Source organism: Netta rufina, assembly GCF_964035555.1.
Source record: "Netta rufina genome assembly, chromosome: 19".
NCBI classification, from domain to species: Eukaryota; Metazoa; Chordata; class Aves; order Anseriformes; family Anatidae; genus Netta; species Netta rufina.
In genome coordinates, this window is record NC_140143.1 from 9,264,000 (window position 1) to 9,289,932 (window position 25,933).

General features: G+C 44.3%; 2 protein-coding genes across 2 annotated transcripts; one reads left to right on the forward strand and one right to left on the reverse strand.

Moving 5' to 3' along the window:
• Nucleotides 1-154: 154 nt before the first annotated feature.
• NUP85 (nucleoporin 85) lies at nucleotides 155-11,996 on the reverse strand. The gene is made up of 19 exons (XM_084298681.1): nucleotides 11,820-11,996; nucleotides 11,635-11,728; nucleotides 11,385-11,547; nucleotides 10,970-11,040; nucleotides 10,429-10,472; nucleotides 9,930-9,999; nucleotides 8,879-9,000; nucleotides 8,372-8,506; nucleotides 7,667-7,789; nucleotides 7,176-7,307; nucleotides 6,671-6,777; nucleotides 6,287-6,370; nucleotides 5,595-5,660; nucleotides 4,985-5,136; nucleotides 4,779-4,896; nucleotides 3,452-3,552; nucleotides 1,606-1,757; nucleotides 875-961; nucleotides 155-272 (listed from the first exon to the last, which is right to left on the reverse strand). The coding sequence occupies exons 1-19, from the start codon at nucleotides 11,850-11,852 to the stop codon at nucleotides 171-173; spliced, it is 1,956 nt and encodes a 651-aa protein (XP_084154807.1). The 5' UTR covers nucleotides 11,853-11,996; the 3' UTR covers nucleotides 155-170.
• A 6,227-nt stretch (nucleotides 11,997-18,223) lies between these two features.
• SUMO2 (small ubiquitin like modifier 2) lies at nucleotides 18,224-25,359 on the forward strand. The gene is made up of 4 exons (XM_084298284.1): nucleotides 18,224-18,380; nucleotides 20,011-20,142; nucleotides 23,121-23,192; nucleotides 24,658-25,359. The coding sequence occupies exons 1-4, from the start codon at nucleotides 18,360-18,362 to the stop codon at nucleotides 24,718-24,720; spliced, it is 288 nt and encodes a 95-aa protein (XP_084154410.1). The 5' UTR covers nucleotides 18,224-18,359; the 3' UTR covers nucleotides 24,721-25,359.
• Nucleotides 25,360-25,933: the final 574 nt, after the last annotated feature.

A 25,933-nucleotide genomic window follows, 5' to 3' on the forward strand; every position in this document is an offset into this window, starting at 1 on the left:
TGATGCAGCTCCTTTTTAAAAGTTACATTTACAAATTTTTAAAGTTATGTTTATGGAAGATGAGAACAGATCAAGCAATATGCAAAACAAGATGTTTATTCTTAGAAAAAGCAGTCAGGTTTATGTACAATAAGCCATAGAGGAAGAGTTAAAATCACCCCTTGCTGTCTTCAAGATCCTTCCAACGTGCCTTCTTTGACAATGACTCGTGCAAGATTTCGTGCAAGAGCAAGCCTCAGCATTTCCACTTTCATGGTCTCAACATCATCGACCTAAAAGCAAGTAGAATTTTGGTTACACTACTACGTGCAGTAATGAGCTGGTGATGGGGTCTCTTTCTAGATTTTGGAAAACAAAGATGCAGGACATAAAGAGTGGGAGAACACATTTAACTGTCATTGGGACCTCCTGAGAATGGGTAAAAGCTCCACTTACTTTTTAGATCAATGCAAGACAGAATTACCAAACCTTTTCTTGCCTTTTTTTTTTTTTTCTGGCAGCTACAGAGTTTTGCATGTGTAGCAAATGGCTCCCTGTTCTGTGCCTGGAACGTATCTTAGCTTGAGCTGTTAAATGGCAACATCTCAGCTTTTCATTGCCCATGTAATTTGCAGTTATTTATCTTGGAAAAACATCACAGTCCAATCCAAATCAGTAGAGCAGTGAGGAGTGGAAGTGCTGTGTACTATTTCTGTACCTAAATATCTTTTGATGATGCCTCAGTTGGCTGGCCTTTAAAAAGAACAACACACATTAGCCTCAGTAACTGAGGCTCTCCCTCTTTTCCTCCCCCCCCCAGGAACAGAAATTTAGAGCTTTCCCTGACTGCCCCATGACCCCCCTCATCCATTATTTAGTTCAAAACAGGAGGTACCAGGAGTTTCTGCTTATCTGGCTTCCCTGCAGTCAGGTCTTCCAGGCACTGCATCAATTCATAAGTCTGCTCTGCTGAAAATATTACCTGTGGAAATGGAAGTATTTACTGAAAATAATCACGTTGAAGGACATCATGCAGTCTGAGAAGGTAACTCAACTGAGAGGAGTAGAATGCTTTCACGCTCCCACAGATCCATTCTGACCCTGTAATTCACAGGATCACAGGAAAATTCAAGTTGGAAGTGACTTTGTGAGGTCTCTAAGACAACCTCCTGTTCAAAGCAGGGCGAGTTATGAGGTCAGAGTGGGTGCCTCTGGGCTTTATCCAGTCATGGGGTTGTAATTACTCAACTGCCATTTTCTTGATGGATCTTAAAGCAAAAACTTGGCTGAGCAGAAAGAAGCACACTAGAAAACTCTCCAAGCCAAGTACCAGAAGGAACTTGCTGCAGTGTGTACTTAAATCATCAGCATACATTTATTCTACTTCTATTTTCTAAGAGCAGGGAAATGAGTGATTATCCTATGCTGGGTCCTTTGTATTCCCACCAGTAAGACATTTGGGGAGCTTCTCAATCCTTGAACTGCCATGAACAGGTCACTTGCACGGGAAGTGCAAACCCTAGCTTGGGGGCAGAAAGTGGGGGGCACTCACTGCTTTGAGATAACTTGTCAGGAAGAAAAGAAAGGCTGTGGGGTGTCTCTGTCATGTTCGACCAGCATGTTCACCTCTTTCTGCTCCAGCAGGGGAAGGGCATCTGTCAGCAGGGTCATCCAGAAGGAGCAAGGAGCAATATGAGCCGTCATCAACATCAGCAGCAGCTTGGCAGCTTCAGAGAATCGCTTCTCCCCATATAGCCGGTGGAATTCGCGGTACTTCCCTACACGTGGGTGTTGGTGAAGGGTAAAAGGCGTTAGTGTCCGTCAGAACAGCACAAGCTGGGATTTCGGGGTGCTAGGAAATCAGTTTGCTCTTACAAAGTCTTGGCTAGCATTACCTCCCAACAGAAACGAGTCTCCAAAGCTGCAGAGTTTGGGAGAATGGGAATCTTGTGCATGAAGAGAAGTTAAAACCCAGGCTGGCTGAAAAGGTAGCCAAAAACCTGCCAGTGTTCTTGGTAAGATTTACTGTTTGAATCAGCCTTGTTACCTAACTGATACTGCCTGACATTGAGTGTTTGCAGGGTGAGTAACAGCATAAGTGGCTTAGAGATACTGGTGGTGGCTGCAAAAAAACGGGGGGAAGCAGGGGAAGATGGATGTTTTTTGATACCTCAAAATATCAGGAGGTCTGAAAAGCTTCACTGTTTAAATGGAAAATTAGATCTTTGTTAATGTGGAAAATTCTGCTTTTGCTAAGAGTTACTTTGACCACTATCCAGTATGTAAGAACTGGCTGAGGATGAAAGTGAGCTTTCATCTGCGGCTTTGTTTTTTAGCAACTAAACCCTCAAAATAGAGGAAGTAATGATTCCCATTCAGATTCACCTTTGATTAACACTTGAGCTCAAGACAGCGATGTGAAGGTTGTCTAGCAAAGGCACACCTTATGTTTCTGAAACCTCCAAAGGAAAACCAAACAGACCATTTTTAGACCTTTAAGGGATTTTACGTAATGCAGAAAGGGAGCTCACTTCCCTGTAAACGCAGTTTTACAATGAAACTACAACTCTTTGGGGCTGATGCAAAGGTCACTTGGTGACAGTGGACAAATCAGGAGGATTTCTGATTTGGTAAGTCACAGTTAGCTTCTTAGCTTAATTTAGGTTTTAAATGAAGGAAATGCAGCTAGATCAAATTGAGGATCACCCTCACTGTAATGTGAAGGCAGTCATTCCAATTGCCAACAGCTGTTCCAAATTCCTGTTAGATTTTGGCACCTGTAATTGGGTCTGCTAACAGCCACATCTCCAGAGAAAGGTGTATTTTAGCTCCATCTCCTTTCTTGGTCCGTTATTTAAAGGCCACGCTGTAGCTGCAGGCAGATGGGCAGGTTACCACAGCCTGTGCTTGTGCCAGCCAGAAGGAAGTGGTTGTACGGAAAGGAAACTGGCTGGAGGCCTTCCACCGTTACTTGGCACAACTGCTGTAGTGGAAGGGCAGCAGAGGTCTTTTGCTTGTGAGCTTGAAGTTGGTACAGTGAACTAATAGAAGGTGTAGACAAGGTGGAGAATTTTACGGAGTTAAAAAATCGTGCTGAGTAAATTAAACCAGTTTTGCTTTTCTAAGGGTTCCCCCCCCCAAAGTCATCCACTTTGTTTTTGCTAATACTTTGAAGTCTCCAGGTAGTAATAGAGTCTGGATAAAGACTAAGAAAGGGGAAGCATACAAGTGTCAGAATTCAAGTCTATCCTACTCAAAGCAGTGCAGAACAGATGCCTACTGTGAGTGCAATTGGAAATGCAGTCTCCTGGTAGCACGCAGGCTGCATCCCAAATTACCTTCAGTTATTTGCTTTCCCCTCATTGCTATAACAGGATGTAGCAGATGGAGGAAGAGACAAATCCAAATAATCGTGTGGCGTTAGCTGTATTCTAACTAACAGAACAGAATGAAAACCATAGCTCCTTCTCACCAAGAAATGTCAGCCGGTCACTAAGCAGCATGGATGGTCCCAAATTATCGATGAGGTCTAAGTCAGAGAAGCATCCCCTTTCGCAGTAGTCCTTAAGGAATCTAGGGAGAAAGTAAAATGCAATAAAAGCTTAGAAGGGAGAACATCTTCCACTTTCTTTTTGTATCTCCCAATCCCTTCTTGGAAAGCTTTACTATAAAACTGAGTTCCATCTTCATCAGCCTCCTGTGAGGGTTTTGGAAGACATTGAGGCATTTCCTGGGAGTGGCCCGTTGAACTGGTGTAACGTGCGCTTAGCTGACACTGTATTTGTTCCTCTAGATTTCATAGTAGCTGAGATCTATTCTTTAAAAGGAATAAGTAAAGGAAGGAGCACAGGAAGCTGAGGCTGGGGGGTGCATAAATAACCTTCCCAGTTCGTAACAAAAGTTCTGTTTTTCTGCTATTAAAAAAGCAGGAACAAATAGAATTCTAAAAGCTTTTTATCTGTTTTGTCACAACCTTCATTATGTTGCTTTTTTCAGCATCTGCTTCCTGTGATGGTTTTCTTTCACCTTCTGTTGAAAGAAATATGATTCCTGCTTCCTCAAAGAACAAATGATAGGAAAAAAAAAAGCCCATCTCCTACTACTCCCTTTTTACAGTGAAGATAGAGCATTACCTGGCCATCTATCCAGAGTGTACCTATAAAATTATACTCCAGCTACGCAAAGAGATTGGTACCTGCCTATTTTAAATAAGTAAAATATGACATGGGTCATGACCCTGCAAGGTCAGATACTGTGACAAGTTTACAGAAAATCAATGACGAAATTTTACTCTGTTACTTATGTTCTAATAGTGGCTTAAGATATTTTTTGAAGAAATGCTGTATTAAGTGGCTCACACTGGTGAACTAGACTGGTTAAAAATAACCTGCTGAATAAAGCACAGAAGGGGATTTATCTTTCACCTAAGCCCATTCCCTGCTTCAATGTACAGTCAGTCAAACAGGTTACTGGAGCAACTGAAAGGGCAGTGCAGAATGTAGAGCTATTGCCAAAAGAGATGTTTATCAAAGCAAGGCCTAAGAGCACTGGACTGTTAGATAAAGCCAATCTGTTTCATCTCTAGATTTCATGGAGCAAAATGGTGTAGAAAAACAGCTAGGGTATTGCAGATGGAAGTACCCAGGAATGTCATTTTCTAGTCTGGAAGCAGGTACTTGGTGTGAGGGAAAGATGACCTCAGCCTGCCTGCAGCAGGACCTTTTCAGGATGGCTGCCTTCTCCCTGTTCTGACCATTCTGCTACAGCAGCTGTCTTCCAAGAGCTTCCAATTTACTCACCGATCTGATATTAGCGTTGCAAAAGCTGCATCCTTAGCTCTGATGCTCCAAGACAGGGCAGAGCCCAAGCGATTATTCCGCAGAGCTTTCATGGCCATGATTTTACAGATGCTACGAACTTAGGAGAAAACATCAGAGAAAAGGGAATCAGCTTCAGTAGTTTCTCTTGTATCACCATAAAATGATGAAACTTAAGAATCAATCACCTTGCTCGTGCATGTGTCTCTGCTCACAGATTCTCAGCACTTTGAGGGCCTTCTGTTCGGTGTTAAGGGGGATCCGCTCAATGTGAAGCTCTAAGTATACTCTGCCATATTCTCGGCAGTGGTCAAAATAGTCTACCCCCAGCTGCCACAGACTGAAAGTAAAGGGGGGAAAAGAAAGTCAAGCATTCCAACCATATAATTCTTAAGCAAAACAGTAAAGCCACAAGTAGAATATGGGCCTGCATTACTAACAGTTGGTTCTGGTTAACTTAGTATTCAGACCTAAAATGGCTTTTACTTTCTACCAACTATCAGCTGCCTAATACACAACTTAGGAATACCTGCAACTAAGAAGTGCTCTGTACCAAAAATGCCACAGTGGCAGTAACCATTCTATCCTGGCCAATATACCTGATGGGTTCTAATTTTGATAGCTTTCATCTTTAATTCAGGAAAGGAAACTTGTTAGTGCTGTATGACCCCTTAGAGACAGACACCTTTGGTGAAATCCTAACAGTCTTCTGTAAGTTTTGCCTCTTTGGTTCATTAGTATGCAGTTACTTGTTGATGTTAGTCTAGTCTCCGACAGAGTAGAATAAATAATTGTTACCTGTGATGGGAGAAGAGTCCTGAGGCATACTCTAGTAGAAGGAATTCACGCATGTTTGAACCAAAACTGCGGGGAGTAAAGAAACAAAAGAAACAGGCATTACTGCTGTACTTCATCAGAAAAGCCTAATGACTTTATTCCTTAAGTACTTTCCATTTATGCAGCATGTTTTCTCTATCTTAGAGATGTTTTCTTCTGTCTTAGTAAATTTCATACATCAGGCCTCAACATGCAGGGCAGCTTTCTCAGCGGGGAGACCTGCCAACTCTGTACAGCACTTAGCAGAAGCAATGCCTGCCTTAAGACACTGAAACGCCAAGGGAATTCAGACAGCAGAAATCTCAAACTTGAATTTATTGGAAACTTAGGTATGGAAGCTCTTTCTAGATGAATTTCTCACTGTTCCAAATAATCACAAGCACTTGATAATATTTCAGCTAAAACTATATTAAAAACTAACTAACTAACTAACATTGCATGAGGTACTGTTGAAGAGTGTGTCAAATTCAGGTCAGCAACTGCTTCTGCTTCTTAGGCTAGCTTCTGGGCTGCCTAGAACTTCAGAGGCATATGCAGTACCTCTATTCTACATCTTTTGCAAATGCCCAAGATGCTCAATTTCAACCAAAATCCACATGTTCTTTTAGTCATTCTTCTGGGTGTCTGAATAATCAGTGCAAATAAATACTTACTAGAGATTGTGAGACTGCAGGAGTTTACAGTGATCCAGTAGGTCAGTCAGATGAGCCACAAACCACCAGTTGCTCAGAGCAATGCTGTGTTTGAAACAAGGAAAATAAAGAAAAAGCTAAGCCCACCGCTGTCAAGGAATGTCAGGTTTTCCACAGGCATTTTTTACCACCCATGAGCTATATTACAGCCTAACATCTGGCTGCGTTGCTGCAGACCCAGTGGAATACTTTTAATTGCTACCCGCTTCACATATTCCTGTTAAATTATTTGAAAGGATGATCAGGTGGCCTATACTCATACCTTCTACCCCAAATACTATTGGAGTGAACGTACACAGCAGCAATACTACAGAACTAGAGAATCAAAAACTTTAAGAACTCAACCTGCATTCCTTGATCACTTGGTGCAACTCGAATTCGAAGGCTGCCATTAAAATTGTGTCTAGAGGCTCAGGGCTGTTTTCTTCACCCAGGAACAGGTCCATACTAGACTGTGGAATAAAATTACAAGACATGATAAACCGAAGTTTTGACAAGGTAGAAGCAAGACATTTGTTTCAATGTGGTAGCCTAGCGTAGGTTATTTTATGGGAAAGAGTATATCATAGATATTGAGCACATTAACAGAAAAAAAGCTATATTTTAGTACCAGGAAAATGGGAAAGCAATTTGCAGGAGCAAGACTGGTAGCATTAGATGCTAAAGTGACCCAGTCTTCAATAATTATTTGCCTACTGTATCTTTCTCCCAGTCCACTTCCAAGTTCTGTGAAAAGTTGTACAGGTATGTAGTTGCTGTACCATGTCAACTCTCCCAAAGTTTTCTTTAACTATGGTAACCCTTCTGTGGGTAGAACTGTGGAGGATATAGAAGTAATTCTATTTCATGCCTGTGCATAGAAATGCAGCTCCATTGGCTTCACAGTTGGATGCGAATACAGGAGTCGGGTAACCAGAAAGTGGTACCAAGTAGTCAGGAGTTCCTTTTTCTCCAGCATGGCATTCTCATCTCCCCCCAGGATCTAATAAAAAGGAGAAAAACAAAGGAATAATTCTGAAAATTCAGCACTGTACTGCTTCTTAACTTTTCAGAGGCGCTACTCCTCCCATTTTGCAAAGTCGATAATTTAATCAAAATTAAACAGCAAAGGACAAAGATCCTTCTCAAGTTCCTATGGCCTGGGATAGGAAAATGATCTGTGCAGGCTTGCAAAAACTGTGGCAAAACAAGTAACACAGTAAAAAAAGGCTGGCCTGGAATCTCCTGATTCAATGAGCAGATCATCCAACATTTTAACATTACTTATGACTATCTGTAGCTCCTAATGTACACAATGACCCAATACTTGTCCAGTTTCCTTTCTTTTCAGCCAAAACATACCTTGCAGATGGATTCCATATGGGGATTGGAAGCAAAAGTTCCATCCCGTATATACCGCTGACATTCTTCATGCCAGTGCTGCCATTTCAGCTCCAACTCGGTCAGCGTCTGGGTGTTGCCAAGCTGAACCCAAGGTAAGATGCATAAAATAAAGGCAATATCAAGTCAGATTACAAGAGGTGCTTGTGCTGAACTCACAATTATTCGTGCTAAGACAGTAAACACAAGAATACTATCAATTTTTAACTTATTCTTCAGTTGCATTAGAAGTGTCTTAATTTGTGCATCTAAATAAGGGAAAAGACCCTAAAAGAAATAGTGCAAGATTACTGTGATGCAGCTGCTATTTTTTCCTCCACGAGATCATTGCAACAGAGGAAAACTCTGTGGGTAAGGCCTTCAAAGAATATTCTGTGTGAGTTCTCAACAGGAACTGTTTCAGAAAACTAGATAACATAACCTGCTGCAAAAATGTTGTTTCTGACTATGTTGGTTTGTCATCTAACCGGTTTTTGCCGGTACAGTTGGGTCTCTTGGATAATTCATGCAAATATTACTACTGTAAAGAATTAAAATTGGAATGCTTTAATGGTCAACAGGCTGTGATGTTACAGGAGCTACAGCAGAGAAGAAACAGACTGGACTAATACTGTCATCCCTCTTAGCTCTTTTCCCAGTGGAACTGCATGAAAAAAACATACATACATTGGGCACAGGCATCTTCATCATCAAGTCATCCAAGATTTTGTACATGCTCATTGATGTGGGATTGGCACTAGCTTCCTTTGAGAGCAAGTGTCGTGCTTCATCCATTCGGCCTTGCAGCACGAAGACATCGACCTGTAGAAACCACAAGTCTGTGAGCACCACACTGCACAAGGCTACCAAATACCCAGATGGATTACTGGGGGGAATTTTAACTTGTAATTTAGGCAAGTTAAATAGAGTTAAAATGTTTAAATTTTAGAACCGCTAATTCAAATACCCAGCATAAGTCATGACCTCTATGGCTCATGAAATTTAAAGGATCAGGCTATGAATGAGGGCAGGATGATCTTCACAATGGCTTGGCTTTAACTTAAAACTATAAAGGCAGGCAGCAGCGGTGTCCCAGGTATCAGTTTGAGATATAGTACACTGCTGAGCAGGGAGGAGGAAGGCAAAATACACAGGCATGAATTCTCTAAGAATTCTACAGGTGACTGTACTCACCACATTCCAGAAGAGTTTGTGTTTTGATGGATTTTCACTGCTCAGAACCTCACAGACCATGCTGTCTACATCGCAGACATGAAGTCGAATCCAGTCAAGGAGGCGAAGCAGGAGGGGGCCAGCTTTACACAGAGAAGATATCATTCTGTTAGTTCCTGAACTGTTACTTTGTGTACTTGTAGCCTTAATGGTTTGATGATCATTAAATGATGTTTACTAATTGGATTTCTATCTGCCACACTCAAATTACAAAGGAATGGAGTTCCTTAAATAGCCAGGCTGTGGGAGCACCAAGCTGCTGATGGTATTCCATGTGGCAAATTTTAGATAGAACAGCGGCATAATCTTGCAGAAAACCCTAACCAGTTACTTGAAGAAATAAAAGGTAATTCATATCATAAATCCTGTAAAGCCAAAAGACCCATCAATGCTTAGAGTTGTTTAATGTATCATCTCATTACTAACCAAACACAAGGATGAAATTTAGCAGGAGGCACTTACCTTTTCTTCAGATTAAGTAATCTATAATTTGTGAATCTCTCTTCTGAATTCTGGGACTGAATAACTACATTAGAGCAATCTGATTTCCTTAGAAAATTATTTACTACTTTGAAATACTCATGTAAATACGCTGACTTCTAAAATGGCACCCTAAAGTTAAAAGAACTGCATCACAGCATGTGTAAATGTTAGTCGGCATCAACGTATTTGATACTTTAAAATCTGTTTATGCTTTAAAGTCAAGTAATTGGCAGCAAGATTTTTGCTGCTGCTCTTCGTTATTTTTCTGAAAATAAACAAAGAAACAAAAATAATTTAAATTGTAGTGCACTACCCATGAGAGGGAAAAAGTAGAATGCAAATCTAACATCCCAACATAATACAAAGAGGGCAATTTACTGAGGCAGAAGTAGTATTAAAAGGTTTATTGACACTTGTTATAAATATCTCTAAATATGCTAAAATAACACTATGGATGCTACATACATCTTAAACAAACATGCAAACAAACCCCTCTTTGATCTTAACATCAGAATAGTTCACTGCTCACCTGCAGCTGCTTCAACAAACAGGATCTCACAGAGGTTCCAGATCAGCTCCATTGCAGACAGAATAGAAACCTGAAAAGAGGAGGACCATGTTTCAGATTTAGTAGTTGTTCCAGCTGATTATTTTTAACTGCACAAAGGAATCTGCTGTCCATAGCAATCAGTCAATTTTTATAGACAAGACCAATGTCATATTGGTATTGCAAAGATACAAACTAAAAGACAGAAATAAGCCACAACTTCTCTACACATATTCAGCTTAGAAAATATGGAAGCAGGTTCTGTATTGAAATGCAACAGTAATCTGTCAGCAGTAGGAATACAAAACAGAACGGGAGTTATTCTCAGAGTTTTTGTACTCCTGAGACTTAACATAACAAACAGCAAAGTAAAAAAGAAAGGCTAATTAAGCAACATCGGTGCAGCTAATAGAACAAAGTTACTGTCATGGTGTTGGTCTTGATGAATGTACTAAGCAGTGTTCATGTGACTGAAGATTACCTGAGTACTGTACTGGCTGTGTAGGGCAGGGTCCCGTGTTGCAGCTGAGGGAAAAATTAAAAAGCAACGTATTTACCTTATTTCATGACACTTTCTGGACTCAAATACAATACCTGATAACTCACCAGGCATTGATCCAAACACGTTTACAACCAACAAAGCTAACCTTTTATAACTTTATATAACCTTGTACAAATCTGGTAAGCTTATAGGACACGGATGGAAGGGAAGAGTAAAATCTTTCACTTATTGGGGGGAAGCAATCTATTAATTTTGACTCTATCTCCTATAAAGCAACAAGCCATGATATGAAAAGACTGCACGCCCTCCCCAAATCTGTTGCAATGCAGTGCAAGAGTCTCAGGCAAGGTTTACAAAGCAACTTGGAAATCTCCGGGATGGAAATGGAGTCAATTTCTGAAATCTCTACATGCCATTTTACATTATTAACTTACAATCGAAGCTTTGTTTTTATAATTGTAAATGGTGTTTCTTTTTATTGCAGTAGAATACTGCAAGAATACTGTAAGTAGAAACTTACCAGCTGCACGGTGCATGTCCTCCATGCAGGCTCTTATGACCGAGCGGTAGTTTTTACTCACTTGAACCAATCTGCCAAACACAAAAACCATCGTTTAGAGAGCTGCTTGAGTCTCAATCCACTGAAGTCTCGCATGTTTCTGCGCATCAGTAGCAGCTTCCAGGACATGGGTGAATCTGGTGGGAGCCAGCCAGGCCACGCACCACCGGCTACACACCCACAAAAGCGCCGCTACTGGAGGGCTCAGGGCCATGCTTTGCAGAATTACTCCAGCACAGCCATTTAGACCGCACAACTGCTAATTAACGGCAGCTCTAAGTAGTCTGGGTTTATAGGAGCCATGGTGTTTGCCTCTAAAAACGAGGCAGCGCCAGCAGCTCCCGCTTGCAGGGCTGCAGCCCCGCGGCCCACTCACTGCGCTTTCCTCGACTTGCCGGCCAGCTCCTCCTCGCAGCGCTGCAGGCCCACGAAGATGCCGTGCGACTCGTTGAAGAGCTTGCGCAGGGTCTGGATGTAGATGTCCTGGTCCCTGCGCACCACGAAGACGCGGGAGGAGCCGGGCGCCGCATCCCCGCCGCCTGCAAGGCCGGATCCCGTCAGGGCTCAGCCGCCGGCCCGGGGCCGACCCGCAGCGGGCCGGAGCTCAGCCGGGACCCGGGACCCACCTCCGCGGTCGAAACGCGTCTCGCACACCAGCACCTCAGCGGGGCCCCACTCGAAGCACAGCTGCCTGCAGGCCGGGTCGGCGCCGGGCACCACCTGCGGGAGAGGGCGGTGGGGGCGTCAGGGAGAGCCGGGCATCCCCGGGACCCCCCTCCCGATCCCTCCCGCTCCCTCCCGGTCCCCTCACCACCAGCGGCGGCTCCACGTCCACCTCCTCCATGCTGCCAACCGCGCTCGCCTCCCGCTCTCCGGGAGGCCCCGCCGCGGCTGCCCGAGCCGCTGCCTGCCGCCGCCCGCGGGGGCTCCGCCGCGGCTTCTCCTCAGCGCCGCCGCTCGGGGCGAGGCACCCGGCGGGCTCCCTCCTGCCCCCGGCCCCCACTGCGGCTCCTCCGTGGGGCTTGGGGCAGGCGCCGGGGGCGCTCGTCCCGGATGCGCCGAAGGCTCCGCAAGGCCCCGGCGGGGCGGGAGCGGGCTGAGGGGAGGAGAGGCCGGGCTGAGGGGAGGGGAGGGGAGGTGGCCGGGCTGAGGGGAGTTTTGGCTCTCGGCTGCCTCCGGTGCCTCTCCAGAGCTGGGGGAGGCTGGATCCGCCCTCAGCAGAGGAGCCTGGGGAGGCCCCGCTGCCTCGTTCCCCCCAGCCTCGCCTCCCCTGTGACGCGTTTTATTCTCTCGCTGTTTCAGGTGTGCAGGCGCTGTCCTCGTGTCCGCCTCGTTGATGTTCCTGCCTTGTAACGAGCGGGTTCTGTCCTTTCTGTGCGTGCTTCAGGTACTTGCAGGTAGCTGAGGCTGCAGGCTGCTGAAGGGGATGTTCTCGGGAGCTGAGGTGCAGGAGCTCTCAGGCAAGCTCTGGGAAATCCGGCTAGTGAATTGTGTGCTTCCTGCCTGTGGGTTAGAGAAAGGCTGGTAACAAGGCGTTAGATTGACCACAGTGTGTCAGGGGCAGTGCCGGCATGTGTCAGAAGGAATTGTGCTGTGCACATGTGCCTTATTCACCTTCTTAGGGTCACTAGCTGTGTTTCTTATTTCCCTTCTCGGCCTGTCAGGGGTCAGGATGGGAGTTAGTACTCCTAGGAACTGGCAGGGTTTGTCTGCTGAGGGTACTGGACACCACCAAATCACTTTCCTGCTCATTGTGGGAGCTCAAGTACCGATGGAAATGAACTTCAGCATCCACTAATAACTCGGTGTGAAAAACCCCAACCACACACTGCTCTTTTCTTTCCATTCTGCTGTCCTTCCTGTCCCTGCATGCACCTCACATTTTTTTTCCTATTCCTCTAAGTAACAAACTTGTTTAGGGATGCACTTTATAAGAAAATATTGATGATGCTGTCTTGCTGAAGTCTGATCCAGAAGAAGCCAATCACTCTCACTGATGCCTTTTGAAGAAGCTCACTGAGAATTCACTTCTCAAGATTGCTTAAATCATTCACTGACCTCCTAAGATAAATGCTGCAACACTCTACCGCTAAATTACCCTTTTTTACTTTATTGGCTACTGTATCTGTCATTTTCAATAAAAATAAAGCTGGCAGTTATCTTTGGTAAAAGCGAGCTGTTGCAGTGATCCTGCTGAAAACAGGAAGTGGTGGCTGTTCATGTCGGCCAGGAATGGCTTGTTGCGGGGCAGAAGAACTTAAATCTTCAGAATACTGCTTTAGAAACTAAGACGCACAAATCTTAATAAAGTTTGTCCTTTATGGTAGGTGAGAGTCCTATATTTGGGGAGAATTTATGGATGTGTTTGAATCTTGTACAAAGCCAAAGTCTTCTGTTTTACAGGATGGTGCTGCTCTATGCTTAAGACCGTGGAGGACATCAGTGCTGATATCTAGGTCTAAAATATCCTTAAAATTATTACTAAAATGGGTTTGTGTGCAAATCAGAACTGGATGTCTGAAAACCCAACAGTAAGAGCTCTTCAGTCCTCCTTCTTTGAGGCTGCTTCTGTAACTGCACTGTTTCTTGTGATTGTGAGGAGACTTCTAATGGCTTCTCTTATCAGCCAGTGCACTGAAGAAAAATACAGAGCCCGCTGCTTTTAGGGCGTTGCAAGTAAAAGGTAGCAATGCACTCAAATGCAAAACTACTGCAGAGTTGGCTCACTCCTTTCATGGAAATGTGAGGCTTGCCTACCAAGTGAGATCCTTGTGAGAAGGATGGGAGTTGCTATTTGTTTTCCTTGTCGTGAAGCAAAGGAATTCTCTCCATGGGAATGTCAACTGTGATGGCAGAACTTGCCACCAGGGGCTTTCCTAGGGACACTTGGGTGCCTGGAGCATCACCGTGTTCTTCCAAGTGACTGTGTTGTGTGGGTTTCTCTTGCTTGCTTTTTCCAAACTTAATGCTTGTCTCTGCAAACCACTCTGTGGGGCACCACAGCCCTTCCCACAGGGATGGGAAGCCACAAGGCAGGTGCTGGTCAGCCTTTACCAACTGTATTGCAAGGACTGACAACACCAGAGAATGCCCATCAGTCTCACCGATCTTATTTTTCTCTCCGTCAGTATGGAGAAAGAAATGTTGATGGTCAAGGAGTGGGATGGTGTCCTCTCATGCTCCAGAATCCTGTCCTATGCAAAGAGACACTAAAAACTGCTCCAGGAGCTGTAGCTCTTTGATCCTTTCCTGCTTTCCGTTTGGCAGATGCAGTCCACTTTGCTCACTAACTAAAAATGCAAGTGGCTTGTTCTGTTTGCAGCTTCTAATGCTCTTGAACTGACAAAGTGGCTGGTTCCTGGGGAAGTCATCCTGGAAATGTGAATTTTACTTTGAAATCTCTTAATCCTCCTTGGAAGGTTGGCTGGATGCCTGCGTGTATCTGGAAGGGAGACCTGCCTGCACTCCTTGTCTAAAAGCTTTCTGTGCCTGTCCAGTCTGTAATTCATCAGAATTGGCTACCAGAATGTCAGGATGGAACTTCATATTGCTCAGAAATAATTTAGAGTTCGGGCTCTGGATACAGCCCAGGAAGGCAAAGGCAAAAAGAAACTATTAACTGTTTTCTGGGAGGACGGGGAAACAGCAAAAAACCTCAAGGCCTGTTGAGGAAGGGAGTACTAAGTTGCAAAATAAAATGTTTGAAAGCTAATTCATGACTTGGGAAAAGGAGAGAAAGATCAGTATCAGGAACAAGGAAGGCACAGAACAGGCAGTGCCGCAGGCAAAATATTTATTTCTATTCCCAATGCTGAACTAGTATTAATGAAGAGCAAAACCTGAATAAGCCACTTAGCCCTTCAGAGGTCAGGCTGAGAAGGGAGCTTTAGCTCTGTTCTCTTACACTGCAGGTAACTGTTAGCTTCCTGTTCTTGCATTGAACTAATTGTAAGGTAATACACGGTTTTGAAGAGGCTGGAGTTGCCTTTGTAGGCCTACAATTGCTAGTGTATGGTAGCACATACCCTGTGCTTGTAGCTGTTTTAATGTCTTAAAAATCTTAATGTCTTGGTGCAGAAGGGAATGTAAACATCCCTGCCCTCTTCAGAAGAGGGTGGAGAATTAAGCCTGAGTGCTCTGCAAAATCTAGATAGGTCGTATTTTTTCCTTATAAAACTGCTGTGCAAAAATAAAACAAAGGCGTGGAAATATTTAGGAAACGTGGATTTTTTTGTTCCCAGAGGTGGAATTTCCATGGAATTCTCACTGTGATGCTTCCCCATTCACTTCTCTTCAATTCTGTACATTAGGAAGGAGGAGCTGTGAGAGACAAAAAGCTTTGCCTTTGCCCCCCCTCTGCTGCAGCCTGGACCCTGCAGGACTGGGCTCTTTGTAGTTCCCAGTGTGGCTTCTCCCCTGCCGCTTGCTCTGAGTGCCACTGTCTAGCCAGTTATCTTTGCATTTTTTAGCACTCTGTTTATTGTTAGCTCAACTGGATCTCCCGCATAATGTGAGTTTCCTCTGTTGCTCTGAAAGAAGAAAAGCCATATAAATGCAAGGGTTGTAGAAACCTGCTCTGTGATTAGGGAATCTGTGTAATTGGTGGCGAGACCAATGGTGGTATAGCAGAAACAGTTTTCAGCTTCTCAGAGCATGTATAACTTATGCAGTCGTAGAGAAATCCCATATATTTCATAAAATATAGCTTATTTTTATGTCTCCTTTTAAGCAAATTTGTTCCCTTTGTGATGCTGGCCTTAATGTTTGTCCCACTTAGCTTCATTCCTGCATTCAGCTCTTTCATGGTGCTCTCCGCCCTTGGGCAATTTCTTCCATGGCCCCAAGGCCATTCCCCAAATCCTCCTCCTGGACCTGCAACACAAACATCTTAGAGTGAGGGAGAAGAAGCAGCAAGAGCAAAGAAAAACAGGCCCATCGAACAACATCGGTCTTGTGACATGGCTCCTTACAGCAGCCACTCCTCTGTGATGTTGCATCATTTCTATAAATAGAAGTTAAAATCCTTTGGGAAATAGCACTTGTCTTTTGTTCGGTAAAGTACCAGCTACAATTTGAGTCTTGCTTAATAAAGCAGTGTACAAAGTATAGAAGAATGGAGCGGGTTCTAAGATGCTTTATTTCCTTGTGCTCATATTATCCTGCTTCTTAGTGGTGGATAGAAGTACGGTGATGGACACCAGGAAGTTCAGATGGCATTGCCCATTGCGCTCCAAAGCTGAAATGAAAGATGAAGTGAGAGTGTAGCAGGCTCAAACTGCATGAGGGGAATTTCTACAGAAACGTGTTGTTTTCTATAGCCTCAGGTGTTTTTTGCCTCCCAGTTATCTTAAATAAATACAAAAACAGTACCACAAGGAATTAAATGCAGGGGAAATGGGCAGAATAGACTGATTGAGGCAGTTTTTGATGATAAATCAAGGAAAATGATTGGAAAGTACTGCTCAAAGGAGCATTGGTTTGAGCTGCAGTTACGATTTAAAACAGCATCTCAGTTGTCTTCTAGGGTCAGACCAAGCTTTTCCAGTGCTTCTATTTTTTTTTTTCCATAACTGAATCATAAAGACTCTTGAGAAGGAATAAAATACTAAAACTAAGGTTCTGTGAAATTCTAGCTGAGGTTTCTGCTTTCTGGTTGCAAAAGAAAAGAGAGAATTTTACAGCATGTCGGAGCCTCGTCTACAAAGCTTCCACTTCTGTGGAGGCTCTGCAGCTGCAGAGGCCAGCTTCGCAGCCTCAGGTAGGGTTGTGGCTGTGTTATTTTCTTAGCTGTGGACTCTGGTAAACGTTCAGCTTCCTGTTCTCGGCGGGCGTTACTCTTCTTCGATTTCCAAGCAACTGCAGTAAAACAAAGCACAAAAATAAAAGCCTCCCCGGGTGTCAGCGCTCAGAAAGGGAGGTACCAGGTTGTGAATTAATGTGACAAAAGGCAGAGAAGGGGGAGCAAAATCCCCAGCGAGAAGAGCGAAGTCCGTGCTCTGCTGGGAAGTTCAGCTTCTCTTCAGCTGGTGTTTCACTACTTGAGTGGTTTATTCTGGACAAACCCCATCTTGTAACTCCTCCGAAGCAGTGCAGGAGGCTTGCTACATGCAGGCCTGGGTTTTGTCACTCCAGGAGCAGGGCATGTGTGACCCTACAGCCACGGCTGCCCCATGACCAGAGCACGTGCACCAACAGCGCCTCACGGCACCGCTGCGAATCAGCAGCCACCCACAGAATCCGTGCCCGTGGCCTTCACCAGGGCTGCTTTTTGGTGGCTCCTTTCCACTCTGTGCCGCCAAGAAGCTGTTGACAAACGGCGCTGGCAGATGTGATGTTGATAGGAAAAGGCTCGGGAGCCGTTTAGAGGCAGCGCGATTGGAAACGCTTTGAAGTCCCTGGAGTCGCTGAGAACTTCCTCCTCCTCTGCGCTCTGTTGGAGCGAACTTGAATCATTTTGGAGTGAATTCGAAACAATCAGTAGCATTTCCTCTTATTGATGTATTTTGCTATGATTTTTGACACGCTGCATCACGCTCTTAGCCGTTTGGAGCCTAAGAAGTCAGCCTTGACTACGACTGCTTTAATTACACTTGAGCTGCGTTTCTCAGCTGTGGTGGCCTGGGCGGGAACGTCGGGCACCTCAGGGCAGCCCCTGAGGGGACAACCGGGGCTGGCCGGGCCCCGTGCCACCACCTCAAAAGAACCACGGGCGGTGTGTGTAGGGGGGGACACGAGGCAGGAGGCGAGGGCTCCCCTGAGGCGTGCTTGTGACGGGGCTGTGGGGGGGACACACATACACACGGGGCGCGGCGGCCCGGCGGCCATTTTGAGGAGGACAATGCCCGCCGCACGGCTCGGGCCCGGCGGGCGGAGCGGAGCGGAGCGGGGAGGGGCGGGGAGGGGCGCGCGCACGCAGCGCGGGCCGGCCGCCGGGGGCGCGCGCACGCCCCGCCTCCCGCCGCGTTATGTAACGGCCGGGGCGCGCGCGCGCTCCCTCCTTCCCCCCCCTCCCTCCCGTTCCCCTCAGCAGCCTCCGCCCCCCCCCTTCCCCCTCCCCCCCCCCTCCTCCCCCTCCCGCTCCCGCCCGCCGGGGCCCAATGGGCGGCGGGGCCGCGCCGGGCGGGAGGGGGAGGGGGCGAGCGGCCCCGTCGGGCGCGCGCACGCACGGGGCAAGGCGCGGCCCCGCGGCTGTGCGTGCGCGCTCCCTCCCCCCCCCCCGCCTTCCCCTCTCTCTCTCTCTCTCTCTCCCTCCCTCTCTCTCTCCTCTCCTCTCTCTCCTCCGCCGCGCTCGCTCGCTCCGTCCCCCCCCTTTGTGAGGCGCTCGGAGCGGCCCGGACCCCGCCGACTCGCCATGGCCGACGAGAAGCCCAAGGTGAGGCCGGCGCCTTCCCGCCCCCCTCCGCCTCCCTTCCCTCCCCCCCCCTCCCTCCCCTCCGCCTCACTTCGCCCCTCAGGCGGCGGTGGCGGCGAGGCCGGGCCGGGCCCCGGCCGCCCAGCCCTGGCCCAGCCCGAGGCCGGGGCCCCGCCGTCCCCCCGCCATTTTGCCGCCCCCAGCCCCCGGCCGCCGCCTTCCCGCCCCGCCGCCTGAGGGGAGCCGGGGCCGCGGCCTCCCGGGGCGGGCGTTGGATCCCCGGGGAGGGCGGCGGGGGCTGGGGGGGGAGCTGAGGGGGGAGCTGAGGGGGGCGAATCCGGGCAGCTTCCCGCCCTCCGCGGGGGGAGAGGCAGGGCCGGAGGCGGTTGCTGCCGTTGCCTTCCTCCTCCTCCTCCTCCTCCTTTTCGTCCTCCCGGGGCCGGATCCGGCCTCCTTCCCCCCCCCTCCGTCCCTCCCAGCTCCCTTCGGGTCGCCGAGGCCGCAGCATCCCCTGTGGCGACAGCCCCGAGGCCGGGGCGGGGGGGGGGCAGCACCCGGCGGCCCCTTCCCGGCCCCTTTTGTGCTCCCGCCCGGCCCTGAGGGGGTTGGGGGCGGTTTGGGGGGGGGGAGACGAAGCCGGAGGGGGCCGCGTGGAGCTTCGGTGTGCAACTGCAGGAATTCGGGGCTAAAATACATAAATACATAAATAAATAAATAAATAAAAAACGCACGGGGAGAACTCGCAACTAGCAAAAAAAAAAAAAACAAAAAAAAACACTGCGGGGTCGCTTTCTCTCTCTCTCTCTCTCTCTTTTTTTTTTTTTTAATTCCTTTAAAATTCTTATTTTTTATTTATTTTTTTACCCGTTTTTTAAAAGGAGGTTTGAAGGGAAAGCTGCGGAAGGCAGGAGGCAGCCCCGGGGCCGGAGCGCGGCGTGCGGGGCTGTGACACATGGCGGGGACCCCTCGGCCCCGGCTGGCTTCGTGCGGAGAAAACAAAAGCTGCCGGGGCCGGGGGGCACCGGGCGAAAACGGGGCTGCTCCCCCCCGGCCCGGGCAGCGAGCTGGGAAGGAGAGCTGCCCGGCTGTAATCCTGCCGCCTGATGGAAGCGGGAGAGTCGGGGTGCTGGTGGAGGAGAGGTTTTTGCGGAGTGCTTGCTGAAAGGGAAAGCTTTGCTGCTTTTTCAGGCCTTTAAAAGTGTCTGAAAGTTTTCTTGAGGAGTGCCTTCGTAGACTTGAAAAAGTTTGAGACGGAGCAAGAAAGAGCCTTCTCCTGGTATATTACTATAACATAAATATTTTTATTCCGTCGACTGGGAGCTGCAGTGTTGATTATTACCATGCCCTTGATAGAAATAACTTTTTTTAAAGAAACTTTATTGTAAAACTGCCGGTGTAGTACCGTTCATTGCTACTTTGCATAATAACCCCTCTCAAGAGTGACAACTAGTATTGCTAGGGGTTTTTGTTGTTATTTTTTTCCCAAATAAAAAGCAACGACCTTTATTTCCTAATTCAAAGTTTCGAGTTGGTAAGCAGCTATAATAATTTTATTTCCTCCTTTTTAATGACCTGTTGCACTTTGATAAAATGTTAACTTCTTGTTTCGTACCTTTTTAAAAAGTTTTTTTTTTTTTTGTTTCCTCAACAGGAAGGAGTGAAGACTGAAAACAATGACCACATTAATCTGAAGGTGGCAGGGCAAGATGGGTCTGTGGTGCAGTTTAAGATTAAGAGGCATACACCACTTAGTAAACTAATGAAAGCCTATTGTGAACGACAGGTACGGTTCTTGTATGAACATCAGGAGAACCAGTGTCTGGGGGAGAGGTGATCTCCATAGAGATAGCAAAGTCTTAAACCTCTGTAAATATGCAAAATGATAAAGGCTTAACAGAAACTAATTGTGTAGTGGATAGCGAATTGTTATCGGGATCTGTTCTAGAACGGACTGACAAGAGTTGTGACAGGAAATGGGTCAAATAAAGATCCGTTGTTATCTTCGAGAGATCTGCATTATAGATGTAGGCTGTTGGGAGGCTACTGTTATTGTACTGCTCCAAAATTTCAGCATGGAAAGGGTGGGTTAGAAACCTGCAGTAAGAACTTAAGGAGAGTTGAGTGATAATCTGAGGTATTTTTATAACACTGAGTAACTTACTGGTCTGGCCATAGGGTTATAATTTTATTAGCTCAATGTTGCTGTATCAAGATGAGGATATCAGTGGATGTTTCATGTTTTTTTCTAATGTCTAGCTTGGGAGCGAACTTGTATGCTTAATGATGAGCTTTGTTTTTTCTCATGTGGTCTAGATGTTAAATTAGTCCTCTGAGGGACAAAAAAAATGTACTTTGCTGGTGTGGTGGCAATTGCAGCCAGCCTGCTAGGCTGCAGACAGTTACTGCAAGTTTTAAAAGTACCTGCAAATAAGTAACTCTGTTTAGTATTTCATTCATAAGGTCTTGAAACAGGATAAAAAAATTAAGGCAAATATTCAGTAATGCTATGAAATACAATAAAAGCAGAATTGAATACCTTTATACTGACATAACTGTTTCACCACACAGAAAAGCAAATTCTAATTCACAAACACAGTGGTAAAACCTTTTTGGTTTGTCACAGTAGGATAGTGATATGAATTAAGACAGGGAAAATCATCTCTCACTGAATGTGTGAGTATGTTCATGTATGAGTGTTCTGGGGGTAAACTTGTGAGTGTTTGAGGCTGTGGGCTCTTTTTTTCCGTTCTCTGTCATAGACTTGTTACATTATGTAAATCACTCTGTATTTCTTTTTCCAAGCGTATAGTGCAGTTAAATCTGTCTTTTTGGGAGGCCAAGGCCTGGTTAATTATTTGTGAAGTCTTAGGAAAGGCGATATGAGAAATATCATTAATAGTTCAGTTACTTGGATACAAGCAAAAGTAAGATCTTAAAACTTGTCACTCATGTTTCTACTCAGAAAAGAAAGTGTTAAGTAGAGGAGGAAAAAAGATCTTTAGAATGGGAGATATTTTTTTATGATTACATTTTTAAGTAGTTAGGCATCCAAAGGATCTCTTTCTGGAGGTGGACTTGTCTTTACATTTTATTTCAGAGGTTCCTACTTCTCAAACTTTGTTTAAAAGCATTTTGCTCCATGTCCCTAATGCTCCATGCCCAGTTTTAAAGTCCTTAAGCAGTGAACATTAGATTTGATTTTGGAGAGGTAGAAGCTGTACATAGCAGAGAATTTAGCAGCTTTCGAGAATAAAATCATGTATTGCATGTAGTAGACCTAAGATGGCAGTGGCTAAACCTCGAATGATATGTTTAGAAGATCAAGACCATTTATGATTATTTTATGTTGGAAAAAATGATTAAATATATGCATTTTTTTGTGAATACTAATGTCACAAAGGTACAGCTTTTCAGTATTTTTTTCAGTTAGCAGTTATCCAGCTCATAAAGTTCTCAAAAAACCTGCAAAAAAACCAACGCTTTCGGGATGGGAAATATATATATTTTAAGAAACACAATGTCTGAGAACACAGCTCAAGCCAAATGTTGCTGTGCGAAAATGTGTTGCTGCCATGACACTTAGCCACATGGCTTTCTTAAACCACACGATGTTCTGAGAGAACGTTGCAGAATCTTAGGCACGCTGGAAGAAGGCATTTTACTGTGAGCTATGAAGTCTTAGCAGAAATTTTGCTCCTGATAATATTCTTCATTAGGTTTTTGCCTGATGAACTACGCTAAGTTTGATTTTGCGTGTTATATCTGCTCTTGCATGGCTAAACGAGGTCTTTTCTAATCCAGAGGTGCCAGAGCAGCACCATGCAATACATTGGATTTACTTAAAAACCACACAGGTTTCCTGGATCTTTAGGTGTTCTCAGAAAGAGTAGATATAACTGGGAAAGGAGGAGGTCTGGAAAGTTCTCAGTTCCGGCTGTATCCTCAGACTTCCTCCCTCCTTTGCAGAATGTAGTGTGCTCTGAAATATCTTCGGATTTCATAAACTTGTGAATTTGAACCTTAGGAAGAAGGGATTATTGCTACGTAGTTATCTTATGCAATCTGTTGGCTCCAGCAAGAGGGAGTAGTGGCCCTCTGAGGGATGGAAAAAGTCAGCAGAGTGACGAGTGTATGTGGTAGAAATGCTGGTTTGAAACACCATTAGTTAGTTTCTGGTATTTAGAAGATGAACTTTTTGGAAAGTTCCCTTCAGCTCTGTATTAAAAAAAAAATCATTCAATTGGTTTCTTGTTTGAGGTCAAAAAAAAAAAAATTACCACTGGCTACTCTGTGCTACTTCAGACTAATAGATGGTGGTTGCTTTCCTGGAAGAAATGTTTTAGAATACCTTTGCTTTTGGGAAGATCAGAAAAGGCGTATCGACTATAACTGTTTGTTATCCGAAGTTCTGCATCTAACTTTAAGTGAATTACTTATTATTAAAAAGCACTATAAACATTTTGGCTTTTGGGGTGAAACTTGTGTACTAGGAATTGCTTTATTTTAACTTCCAGTCAGTGGGGCACTGCTGCTTCCTTAGTAATTGGACGCAATGCAACTTTTTAATACAAAACAGATTGCAAGGATTTGTAGTGAAATGCCTTCAAGTCAGTGCATGAGGGGACTGTGAAAAATGTATCACGCAGTATGAATGGCGGCTTTTAACGATCATGCTGCAATTCCAGTGATGAGTTCAAGAGAAAACTAGTGAGTATTTTCACACGAGACTTACTTTCTTTTGTGTTGCTTCTCTTTGTCCAGGGGTTGTCAATGAGGCAAATCAGATTCCGGTTCGATGGGCAGCCAATTAATGAAACAGACACACCTGCACAGGTAAACAACAGAAGCAAAACTAAAGTGTTTTTGGAATTTACTCCAGGAGTTGATGCTTAGGTTTCATAGAAAATTTTACGTAATTATACATACTAATAGTAGAACTTGATCTTTTACCACTATTTTGGTATAATTAGTTTAGAATTATTATATTACACGACTTCTGTGTTTGAATAACAAGCCTGTATCACTATAGTAATAAGAAGATGAAGTACAATGTTAGCAGATGGTGAGTCTTGTAAGACTGTCACTTTATTGAGTCACAGCTCTGAGATAAGAATTAGTAAGGTAAGAATTGAGTTTTTCATGAAGCAATAGCTTTATTTTTATAAAAGCTTGCCCAGCTCTTAAGAGAGATCCTGACTGTAAACTTGAATTTTGTAGCATGAAAGTAATTTTCAGTAGCATAACATTAGTGTTGTAAAGTTTGGGTCATCAATGATTTGGTAGAACAAAGGCCATTCCAACAACAGAGTATTTCACTGTGACTCCTGATTATTTTTATCTACTGCTCCATGTAGCTGCTTTTAAACAACCTGTTACAATTTTTTATGCTTTTTAGAACCACTCATTACAGAAAAAAGGACTCCTGTTTTTAGAAGATTTATGGCAGATCTGTATTTTCTAAGCGGTTGCTCCAATGAATGTGCTTCTTCAGGTCACAATCTCTGGAACTTTTTAACTTAAAATGCTGCGAATTGAGGCAGCGGGGTGCTTTTTTCTCCATCCATGTTATGCTGAAGCTAAGGATCAGTCTATTTATAGCTGCACTAAATGCCATAGACCAGTTTGATTTCCTGGAGCAGAAATTGAGACTGTTTAGAAATATAATTCATGGTAGTTGGAGCAACTTTTTCTGTCTTGGCACAGATTCTGTCAGGAGGTAACATTAACATCCTAGGAAAGTCAACTGCAAAATTTGCAGTGGAAAAAAAGAGAATTGTAGTAATGAAGTACTGCTGTTCCTCACTGGCAGTTTGTTACATCGTTGACCATGTAAAATGTTCTTAATTTTTTGTGATTTCTGATGCTCTTTTACTGCCTGCTCGGGCTAGGGGCTTTAATTATAGTCTGCTTTTTTTAGTGCTGTAGCTGAAGCCATTTGCACATTTGAACAACAACAGCAAAGAGAAATTGTGGCAATGTTCAAAGGTAAACTGAGGATTTAAATAGGAGAAAGAAGATGCAATGGCAAAGTAGGCAACAATTAGGAGTCATACAATGCACCCTGAAGTTACATATGAGAATTCATTCTAGGGCAAGTTACCCACTGGCATTTTTTTCCCACATCATTTCTTTGCTTTTGAATTACGGTGAAGTAGGTTAAATGCACAAAGTGATGATGATGATGAGGGGAGCGGGGCTGGGCTGGATAAGTTTCATAAAAAATAAACATGAAGATAGGAAATGTGAAAACAAGCCAGCTTATAGTAGTTGAAAGCCTTTTTTCTTTTTTCTGCTATAGTTGGAAATGGAGGATGAAGATACAATTGATGTGTTCCAGCAGCAAACAGGAGGAGTTTACTAAACAAAAACAAACAAAAAACAAAAACAAACAAAAACCACACACACACAAAAAAAAAAAAGAACCTGCTACTTTCCTGTCCAGAACTGTGCTCCCACAGGCGACACATTCACAATTAGAAAAATGAGACTTGGTTCAGCCACATCTGACTACTGCAGTATAGTTTTCTCTCTTCTCTCTCTGATTTTTTTTTTCCTATTCCTTCTATTGTACATAAAGTAACTGGTGTATGTGCACAGACATAATGCATATTTTTTTTAACTAAATGGCCAATGGTATGTTTTGATCAACATTTAATGGAGATGGGGTGGGAAAACAAACTGGTTCTGTGAAAATGCCCCTGGCTCCATTAGTGGCATGCTCCTTCTACTTTTATCTTTATATTCCAGTAAGTTATTTTGCTCTCACTGTTTAAAAACAAAAACCTTGCATACCTTGTTTGATTGGATAATTTCAATGTTTTTCTTTTATCATTGTAAAACCAAGGACAATTTTATAACTTTTTTGTACGTAGCTGTTACATGTAGAGCAATCTGTCTTAAGTAGGGATAAATTACTCTTAAAAAAAAAAAAAAAATCCTAGATAGTTCTCCCTTCAAGTAAAGCGTCTTGTTGTTTAAATAAACTTCTTGTTTAAAATAACCAGTTTTCTTTATTTTTCTGTGAAATAATAGTCTTCGGAACTTGTAGTTCTTTCTCTGCAGCACTGTATGCTTTTCAGGTCTCAGTTTTCTATGTGGTAAGTAAATAAGCATAATCCCCTTTTACAGTAGGAAGACTATTGGAAAATGAAAGGCTTCCTTGAGACTTCTCACTCAGCCAGCCAGCAACTGAACTGGAAATAGAAGTCAGTTTTTTCTTCTTTTGATTTTTGTGTATGTTCTTGTAAGCCAAAAATGTTTGATTAGGCAAACTGCAAAATACTGGACCTTATTACAGCTTTGGGTTGAGCTCTTTTTGTCAGTCTTTAGTAGAAACGCCAATATTGTTGTTACAATAGCATATTTAGAACTCTGTACTGGAATGCCTTTTGATGTAAACATTAAGTTATAAAGAGCGAATCATTTTGTTAAGCATTCAGTTTACCATGGTATCGAATGGGAGATGCTTGGAAATGTAAAGCAAAAATAAAAAATTGAGTTATCTTTTTTGGGTGTATTCAGCTATGGTGATGAAGATTCCAAGCTCTGATTTACCATTGTGGTGTTACTGCCTG